Genomic DNA, 10,259 nt, shown 5'->3' on the forward strand with positions numbered 1-10,259 from the left:
CCTGGGGAAGAGAGAACAGCATGGTGGAGCTGTAGCCAACTTTAGGTGTGCAGTCATTTCTATGGTTTTCTGTGCACTGGAGCCCAGTGATCACACCAAAAGCAAAACCTAAAGAGCAATCAGTGGATGGTAGGTAACAAGAGAACTCCAGTTTCATGGAAATCCAAGTTTGTTTGCTTTTTGATTAAATGTTTCTGTTGTGTCAAAGAAGGACATCTGGAGTTCAATGTAGAAATGTGAATGAACTTCCTAAATATACTAGTGCTTCCTACAGTTTATCTGTGTGGACGTGAGCTGACCTTGTGAGGTTTCCCTTTTGCAGGCTATGTCCTACAGAGGTCCGTGGAGCAACTGAGGAAGCCTGAACTTGGCATGTCAAACGTGCTGTGCCTGGGAAACTGAAGGATGGTGCTTGGTGGCTCTGTGTGGTGTCATGTTAGGGTGGAGGACTGAGAACTGCATGGGGTTGGTGTGAAGACTGACTGTCCTTTGAGAAAGCAAGCGAGGCCTGCTTTACATACAGCTTTCACAGCTTCTGTTGGATTGCTTGTTGCATTCATGGGGCTTTGTTAACATTGTAAGAGCAAGAGCACTCATCTGCAATTTGGGAGAGTTGGGTGGTACAGCCGGGGCAGCAGATCCTGTTTTGTGTAGGTGGTTCTTCTGTGGAGGGGGCAAAGGACAGCTCAAGCTTCTGATGCCCCACTTTCTTCAGAAGTTATGATAATGTTTTCTAGTAAAGCATGTCAGCTTTGTAAACGTGACTGACTTATGCCAGGAAACATTATGCCCATGAAAGTTTCAAGTGGACCTCAGAGTTTTTCCTTTTCCTGTGTTTAAATCTGATATATACATATACTGTCTGTGTCTGTGTATGTGCATATATGTGTGTATCTGCTGGAACAGTTATTTTTTTCCATAGTAGCTAGTATAGGGCTCTGTTTTGAAATTGTGATGAAGATAATGTTGATAATACAGAGGTATTTTCTTCATTGCTGGGCAGAGGGTCAAGACCTTTTTTGCTCTTCACCCTACTCCATTAACATTTAAGCAGGGGTGCACAAGAAATTGGCAGGGGACATAGCCAGGACAGCTGACATGAAGTGACCCAGGGATATTCCACACCATGTGGTGGCATGCTCAGCATATAAAGATGGGGAAGAGGAAGGAAGGGGGAGACTTTCTGAGGGATGGTGTTTTTCTTCCCAAGTAACCATCATGCATGATGGAGCCCTGGGGCTGAACACCTGCCCATAGGAACTGGTGAATGAATTCCTCATTTTGCTTTGCTTGTCTGTGGATTTTGCTTTACCTGTTAAACTGTCTTTATCTCAACCCACAGATTTTCTTACTTTTACTCTTCTGATTCCCTTCCCCATCCTATTCCAGTGGGATGTGGGTGAGTGTCTGAGTGGGGCTTAATTCTGGCTGCGATTAAATCACAATGGTGTGGGCACATGATACATAAATTATTTTTTTAGAATTCAATATGTCTTTGTGTAGTACTAGCATGTGCTGGGATGTCTCCAAAGCACCTGCTTTAAAATGTGAATTAGAATAGGAGTGCCTGGCAGGATCCATAAAGCGTATACTTTTGGATTTCTCCCTTTCTAGGCCTCTTTCTGGTTACTGGGTTCTTGTGACACATAATCTGCAGATGCGCTCTGTTCTGGAGAACTGGGTGCCCAGGTCTGCAAGGTTGTCTGTGTGTACTGGGGAAACCTGCTATGGCTCAGTGGTCCCCCGGCTAGAGTGGGCCTGTGAGTTCCCAGAATGGTGCTCTCGTGAGGAATGCTTATTTGTGTTTCCAGTATGAGCTGCTCCAGCCTGTTTGTGTATTTTAGCTTACATGACACATGGCTAAAAACAGATAACCCAGGAAGACAGCATCATAATTCCTATGCTGTAGCTATTTTTTCTGGCCCCATAAATCTCACATTCTTGACAATAGTTCTGCTCCAAGAGGAAACTCATTGCCTCACAGAACACTCTTGGGAGATCAGCAATAGCATAACCCCGGTCTGGGGAAGGGCTGGGGCAGGGGCTGTTGGCTTCCTAGGGATGGACACAAGTTAGAAAGCTGCTGTTAGTGACATGAGAACTGTCACCTTCTCTAATGGCTTTGTTACAGTGAATAACTGAGCTGCCAGGGGCTCACTCCAGGGAGATGCTGAGCTCAGAGTCTCAGTGGAAGTATGGTATATGGCCATTGTCTAGGTACAAGTACTTCACCTCAAATAAAGTTGCTTCCCTTCAAAACAGCTTCATATAAATACTCTATTACATGGTAAAACTGCTAGTACTTGGTCAACCAAGGTGCTGGGGCTGTTTCTTAACCTAAGTAACTATTTATTACTGGATTTTGAATTATAAGCCAGTTTGCAAAATCCTGTTCCCATTTAGAGTGGTTTTCTTTGAGCTCCCCTATGTCATTAATTCCACTTCATCATGTTACTGAGTCATGGCTGTGCAACCACACCACACATTAACAGGAAGCTCAGAAGTTTCAGTTCACCCAATCTGACTGTTCGGAAGACATAGTTGGATACATGTAGGTCACTATATAAAGTGTCAGAGTCTTGTAGTACGTACGTGACTTTACACACTGAATTAAGAGAGTTGCCCTCTGGTGGAAGGATTAATAGTGGTGCCTTAGGTGCTGTGAGGCTGTGTGCACTGACATGATCTCAATTCTCTTTTTTCTCTGTGTGAACTGAGTGTTGACTTCTATTGATGAGTCCTGTTAAAACTTATGTTTATGTTTTACTGATGTTGGCAGGAGATTTTTTAAGAAGCGAAAATGCTCAACTAACATCTATTGGTTACATTGACACAGGTTTTTTGTTTTTGTATTAATTAGTTAATCCTTTTGGGGCTGCAGTAGAAGTTACTACCTCAGTGGTCCTGGTAATAACATGGTATTAACACATTAAGAACATTGGTAGCAGCAATACAGTGTTGGCTCAACGTATCTCTGGGTTGCTTTCTCTTGTTTCTCTACTATATGAATGTTTCTGGAAAAAAAATATCTAAACCAAGTTTTTGTTTGTTTGTTTGTTTGTTTTTAGTGTGGCTCTGGTTTTTTTTCTTTTTTTTTTTTTTTTTTTTTTTCCCCAGAATGTAAGTTAAAGTTGAGGCAATTAGTTTCCTTCCTTTTGGATGTTCTATGATAGGAAATACCAGCATTATGATACAGCATCTTATAGTTAGGAGACCCAAAAATTATGTAACAAAACCAAGTAAAGGTCAGAGACAAAGATCTTTGATGAAATATCAGATATAAAAGCCGAAGTGTTACTGTCAGAGGAAATGTGATACTCTGCATTACAAAAATGTTACAGCCAGGGAAGGTAGAAAATTGTACATCCTCTGTGAAAACCCTGAGTCAGCAATGACTGTACTGAGAACTGTCTCCAAAGACTTTTTCAATCACCCAATATTCCCAGGCTAAGCAATTTTATTAATGCTATTCATTCTTCTTCCAAAGGACTCACAATTTCTTACACAACATTAAACCTATCCTGAAAAAAAAAAAAAAAAGAGAAAAAAACCAAGCAAAAATGTAATGGTCAAGCGCAGCATGTCCTCTCCCAGTCTCTGTATTGGTAGCATTTCCTAGAGATTTAATCCCTTCTGCCATTCCTAATGATAGTTCCCAGAAGATACTTGCCTGTGTGCTAGGATGTTTCCATAAGGAATGGTTGGATTACAGAAAAACTTATTTTCAAGTTTTGTAGAGAAGGATCAATTTCCATTACTGAGATTTTCATTGCTGGGCAGAGAGCTGACTAAAATAAAACTTTACTGGAGCTTGAACTGAAACAATTTTATAGTTTGCTTTAATCTTTGGAAGTTAGAAAGTCTGAACAAAAGTAGAGAAGAGCTGAGATAAAATGGACCTGACAGCTGACTGCTTCACAAACGAGCTAGAGCAGGATGAGGGGATGAGTGTGACCTGAGATTGAATGCTCAGTTTTAGGTGTTACGTGACCTATGGCCCATTCATACAAGTGTTTAAGGGGGGAGAATCTCATTGCCAAATAAAAGATCTGGGAGCACAGTACACAGGCTCACTTTTTCACATGCCAACTCTTGACATTATTTCTAGCCCAGTGCCCAGTCCTGACATTTCCAATAATGCAGTATAATCCTGGCTGATTGAAAAAGTACTAAAGCCCATGAAAATTCCTGCATGCTGGTATGTTGCTGCTGATACACAGCAGCTGAACATCAAAGTACAGTAATGGTTGCTCACCTGTGACCTCATTCGAAGTCAGAAGGAAGTGTCTGTGGCTTCAGAAGCAGATGTCATGCAGAGTTCCAGTCCTCCTCAAGAAATCCTGTCTTCAAAACGGGTCAAGAAGTCATTATCGAGAATATTTACCGCTATGGTTTCTTAATGAATTAGGGAAGTTCCATGTAATTAGATTTCAAAAGTTTATAGGTGAGTTAAGTGATAGGATAGACACTTAACTCTTGGGGCAGTACCAGGGAGAAAAAGTGACCTGTGAACAATTTCAAAATAATTTCCTTAATTAATTATACTTGAAAAAAACACAGAGAGTACTTTATAGAAGATTAATGGTCTTTGGTAGTTTTTAATTAAAATGAAAGCAGAGGAGATATATTTTCTTGTAAGAATTTTGTATTTTAAACAGTGCTCCTAGCCTTAAACATTAAAAATATCATTAAACCTGTTAAAAAATCATGAAATAAGAAAGGGGAAATTACTTCCCCCTCATTCTTCAGATGCATTTTGTCCAGTTTATTCTTCCTCCACAAAGCAAGATCCTCCAGTGATGGTTTCATCCAGAGTACCACATCTGAAATGAAAGGCAGCTTTCCTTTCACTGATCTCTCCTGCTGTGCAGTTCAGGGTAGCCCATTTGGGAAGGGGAACCTAACCAAGCAATTTCCCTGAGGTTCACCATCAGTGCTGGGTTAAGACCTTGTTTTTCAAAAGTCTGTTGTATTTCCTCCTCAAAAGCAGCAGAAAACGCAGAGCTGAAGTCTCCCTCTGGACTTCAGCTGGGCACTGGAGTGAGATCCAGCACCAGAGCAGGTTTTTAGCCCCGTTTTCTGTGGGATGCATTGCTGGATGTGTATCTCCCATCTGGGGTGTGGTGAGCCAGTGAAAAGAGATGGTAACTGCGACTAGTCTCTGTTAAGTGCTGTCTCACAACAGAAATACAAGACCCTGGGAATGGGAGGCATATCTCCACTTCCAAAGAAAGTCTATTGACGCATTACAAGGGATCACTGCAGCCCTGACTGGCTGCACCATAGCTCTGTGGTACATCCAGGACCAACAGTCCTGGGAAAAGGCCAGGAATGATCTGATGAACATGGGAACAATAAAGTCTGCTCATGTTAGTGCCCAGTAACATCTTGGCTATTTGCTTTTGGGCTGGGCCATACTCAGAGTAGCCTAGAGGGATGGAAGATAGTTGTAACTCACAGCAACTAACAAAAGGGTAAATAATGCAAAAGCTTTAGGAATATCATAAAAACAGAATTTGCAAAACATGAATTAATGAACTTGAAATATGCATTTCAGCATCACAGTGTCTGGAAAATATCAAGGTAAACTAACCAACTGGAACAGCCTCAGAAGGTGGACATGATGGCACAACCAAAAGGTAGCATGGCTGAGATAGCTATCAATACAGATGGAGGCTAACTCAAAGTTTTCTACGAAAATAGGCATGTCCCAGTGTAGGGTTTCAAATAAAAGAGTGGGAAGACAGAAGAGCTCCTGTAATTACTGCATAGGAAGGGGCAGAAGAAAGATTCAACATTTAATTCCTCATTAATCTGCCTGATTTTGTTTTAATATCCATCAGGACAAGGGACAAAGTGTGCTCCTCACCGTGCTTTGAACTGATGGGCGTGGTACAGCACCTACTTAGGTCATGCACCCTTTCCATGGGATTGGAGCCCCAAAAAGAGGTCAGGCAAGCTGGCTCTGTGTCTGATGCGTGGGTGACCAAAGGGGTAGAGAGCTAACATCTGCCAGAAGGACAAGAGGACCTTCAAGGACAAAGGGATCTGAATGCCTGTCCACAGCTCCTTTGTATTTGTGTTCTGGGTATAGGACTTCAATTCTGATGGATGAGCTGCTGGAGAAACCTCAGTTAGATGCAGACTTTTGGTTATCAGACTAACTCCTGGGGAGGAGCTAGTGGAAATGCATTTCAGGGAAGGTCAATACTTCAGTGCAGTCTATCTGTCGGGAATATCCCAGTTTGGTCTTCAATGTCTGTCTTTTGGTTAAGTAAAACTCAGCCTTTCATCTTTTCATTAGCCTGTGCCCCCACTGGAACTATTGAAATATATGTGAAAAAGAGTTTAGAGACATATTCTTGAATAGGCTTGTGGTACATTTGGGTGTGAACTAGACTGTTGGCATCCTGGGTCCAGACTCACTTTCTGCTGCCTGCTGCAGTCAAGATGCTGTTGGAGGCTGGTCATGGGAATGGGTACCTGAGAGGGGCATGGAAAAGGAGACGATGATGATGGCTCCAGGCTGCAGCTTCAAGGGCACAGATCTGTGCAGAGCTGATGTAGCAGGTGTCTGAGGGCAGCTTAGGACTGAGAGGCAGGTCTGAGACATGGAGGGATAAATTCATGCTGCAGATGCATCAGAGGAGGCTAAAGAAAAAAACTCATTCCCCTCAGCTTTTAACTGCTTCCTTTCAGGTGTAAGGAAAAGATCTGGACATTTCAGACCACGAGATTAGGTTGACAATGGCTCTTGTCCGGAGAACCCGAGCCACAAAGAATGGAGCCCAGCCAGACACACACCCACCCTCAGAGCTCTCAGATATCCACTCTCAGAGGCAGAGCTGAAGCCTTGGTTTTCCAGATCTGTTTTCTCCTCTTTGTCACCTGTGTACATTGTGGGTGTTAGAAAACCAGGAGTTTATATTTATACCAGTTCTGTGTCCTCATGCATTACTGTCTGCAGGTGGGTTGCAAATTACCATCTAAAGAGTGCAGTTTCCCATTGGGAACAGCATGTTTCAGACTGAAGATGCAGCACAGCCTTCATGTTGGCAGAAGAGACTTAGGAACATGAAAATCACCTGGATAAGTGCATGACCACAGCTCTGGTCATTATACCTGATTACAGCCTTAAATACAGGTAATATTTTTGAAAAAAGGAATTTAGAAATCAGGCATGTGACAAATGCAGAGTTGGTCCTACACGGTTTCTGATCTCTCAGAGAGGATTGCACAGTGATGTGCAGATGGCCAGTGACTCTGGTAGGCCACTGTGTGAGAAAAGGTATTTTCAGGGTAGGAGTCACAGGTGGTCAGTGCTTTGGCTCTGATACAGTCTCTGATCACTTGCGTGCACCAGTCAGCAGCAGTGAAACCAGTCTTGTACCACAGAAGATTTGGTGGTTTTCTGCCATCAAATTGTCAATCAAGTAAGCTCATTGTAATTGGGACAGGAGACACAAACTCATAAGATTCTCAAATATTTTTATGCAAAAAGAATTCAGGATTCCTACCTTGGTAAAAGCCCCTGCTTTGCCCCACATTAATATTTGGTTTTTTTTTTTTGGAAACTAAAGATTATGATGGCCTTGAAGTTGTATTTGTGGGTTTTGAAGTGGTTAGGTAGTTCTCAGAAGAGGATACTGGAAAGAGGATACTCGCTGATGTCATTTTTATTTCACCACCCAAAAAAAAGCTGAGAGAGATGTTGGTGGCCCTATATAAGGTGCAGCTCACCTCCTGCAGAGCATGTCAGGAGTCACAGCGAAGGTAAGGCTTGCAGCCTTTGTGCTGCTCTCACTTTGCTTCACCTGCTCTCCTTGGTGCTAATGCTGCCTTCTCTCCCATCAGAGCTGAGCCCTCTATCTGCAGCCTCCTGGGACGGACCATTCCAGACTGTGAGCCATGGCCTCCCTGCAGACCTCGTCCAAGAGCTCCCCAGGATGGGTTTTCTTCTGCTGCTGTTGCTGTCTCCCCCTTCTTCTCACCAGCTGTCTGCCCCTGAAAGGGGCTTCCACCACCCATGATGCCTGCAGGCTCAGGAAGGTCAACTTCCAGCAGCCCTACATCAGGAATCGCACCTACACCTTGGCTAAAATGGTACAGTCATCCGTGTGTTCTTCATGGTGGGATCTGAGGATCTACTCCTCTGCTGGTGCCGTGACTTCTAACCTTCGGCATTCCTCCCTCTTTCCTCTGCCTTTTTCCATAAAAAAAACCCCAAAAGCATTTGCAGTTAAGGCAGAGTTTGGATGTGTGGAGCAGGTCTATTTCCTGCTGGCTCTGTAGCCAGGGGAAGCTGCTGCCTCTCCTCCTGCTGCTCCCCAAGGCAAAAACCACCCCTGGAGCAGCACAGCTTCTTCTTCCCAGGCAGCTGCTGCCAAAGTGGGTAAATTGTGAAATATGACATTAAATTTCTCAGCTTGCTCAGTTGGTTTGGAGCTGGGCCTGTCCATGACTCCAGTCACAGCCAGGCAGATGCTCAGGTATCTTACAGTGCTCTGCTAGGGCAGGTTTCTGGGCTGCTCTTGCCTTGGGTGGATGTCCCTGGGTGCACACCATCAAGCACCTCCCAGCAGCACTGCGGGCTGCTGTGAGGTCAGCCACCTGCAGCATCTGTTTTAGTCACCGTAACCACGACGACTTCTGACTTTAGTGGAGGACAGGAATTCAGCTGATTTATTTTCCTGCAATACTGACCTTGAACCTCACCCATCTCTGGGGAGAAACACACCATGTCCAAACTTACCTACCTGTTACAGGCTGTGGTGTCCATTCCATCACTGCGCCTGCACTTTCATTGCTGATAAAAACTTTTGGGTTTATTATTAATTTTTAAGTAAGGTTCCCATCACTAACACTTCCTTTTCTCCTCTCAGGCCAGTGCCTCAGACAAGGACACGGACAACAGACTGATTGGGCAGCAGCTCTTTGTTAACATCAGGGTAAGCCTTACATGAGGAGTCTGCTCTTTGCATCCCTCTGCAGCACTTAGGGATCTCTTGCCTTGATTTGACATGACTTCTTAATTTCATACATAGGAAAACAACCGCTGCTACCTGATGAAGAGGGCTGTGGAGTTTGTAGTAAAAGATGTTCTCCTCACTGAAGTCAAGAACCAGTACCCTTATGTTGAGGAGGTGGCACAGTTCTTGGCATCCCTGACCTCAGAGCTGAGCACTTGTGTGAGTAACACCGGGTTTCTATCCCTCCGAATCTCATTGCTGCTCCTAAATCTCAGAATGCTACAGGCAGTGGCAAAAGGCAGTGGTATGAAAGGAAACCTCAGATCAAAGATATGAAAGTCAGAGTTAATAGAAAGGTGTGAAAAAGAAAAAAAATATGTTGTTGCATATAGCTGTCCATCTTATGTCTGGATGTTTCCTTTCTTTTAGCAATTCTCAGGAAAAAGAGAACACATTGAAAAGAACCTGGAACAAATGAAGAACAAAATGGAACAGGTACATTTCCCCCAAGCATTTAGAAAGATCAGTTTCAAACCCCAGTCATTTAGTTGGATTAAGGCCGACCTAATTATGAAAAAAAATTGAGATTATTTAGGACATGAAGCCTATGAAGGCATTAAGTAGGGGAATAATGAGATTTCCCCTTCCAGCCCTCCCTCACTTGTCCTGGTAGCTCTCTGCACGTTATGATAATTTAAACCTTCAAAAGTTGGTTGCAGGATTGATATGCTAGTCTAGATTTGAATGAACTAGTTTATATTTTATTATATAATGACACTAACAGAACTGTGTAAGAGAATTAGAAATGTAAATGATTGATTCCGTTTCTGTGACAACCCTAATTTCAGTTTTCTGAAAAATAACTAGTTGCTAAGATTTGCATTCTGCTCTTTTCTAGTTGGGAGAGAATGGAAAGACTAAAGCCATTGGAGAGCTGGATTTACTGTTTGACTACCTGGAAAATGCCTGTACTGATGCCCCAAAGAAGGGAGGTAACAAGAAGAAAAACTGAAAAAATTCTGGATCAGGCTTGAAGAGATGTCTCTGCAAATCTCTTGCAATAACTCAAATTGACTAGCTGCAACTATGCCCATTCCCCCCAGATACAGTATATTTTTCACTCATGTCAAAACTGGCAAACTAAGTGGGCAGAGACAGGATGCATATTGCTGCCTTCTTTGAAAATGAAAACTCCGGGAGACTGCCTCTTGAATGCAACACAGGGCACTTGTTATTTACAAAAGCACTGTTCTGCTCTCCTCATCTTCACAGGAATGAGGCAACCATTTC

General features: G+C 43.2%; 1 protein-coding gene across 1 annotated transcript; it reads left to right on the forward strand.

The window, feature by feature from the left end:
* Window positions 1-7,908: 7,908 nt before the first annotated feature.
* Window positions 7,909-9,981, forward strand: IL22 (interleukin 22). The gene is made up of 5 exons (XM_005519338.1): window positions 7,909-8,103; window positions 8,883-8,948; window positions 9,045-9,188; window positions 9,399-9,464; window positions 9,868-9,981. The coding sequence occupies exons 1-5, from the start codon at window positions 7,909-7,911 to the stop codon at window positions 9,979-9,981; spliced, it is 585 nt and encodes a 194-aa protein (XP_005519395.1).
* The last annotated feature ends 278 nt before the right edge of the window (window positions 9,982-10,259 follow it).

This window comes from Pseudopodoces humilis, chromosome 5, assembly GCF_049639895.1.
Source record: "Pseudopodoces humilis isolate 2021_Gansu_Grassland_sample_001 chromosome 5, ASM4963989v1, whole genome shotgun sequence".
In the NCBI taxonomy this organism is placed as follows: domain Eukaryota; kingdom Metazoa; phylum Chordata; class Aves; order Passeriformes; family Paridae; genus Pseudopodoces; species Pseudopodoces humilis.

Excerpts from the sequence above, each read along its gene's own strand:
- IL22 (XM_005519338.1), top strand. The coding sequence starts at position 7,909 with ATGGCCTCCCTGCAGACCTCGTCCAAGAGCTCCCCAGGATGGGTTTTC. Across the intron at positions 8,104-8,882 it reads CCTACACCTTGGCTAAAATG|GCCAGTGCCTCAGACAAGGA; the intron begins GTACAGTCATCC and ends TTCTCCTCTCAG. Across the intron at positions 8,949-9,044 it reads AGCTCTTTGTTAACATCAGG|GAAAACAACCGCTGCTACCT; the intron begins GTAAGCCTTACA and ends TTTCATACATAG.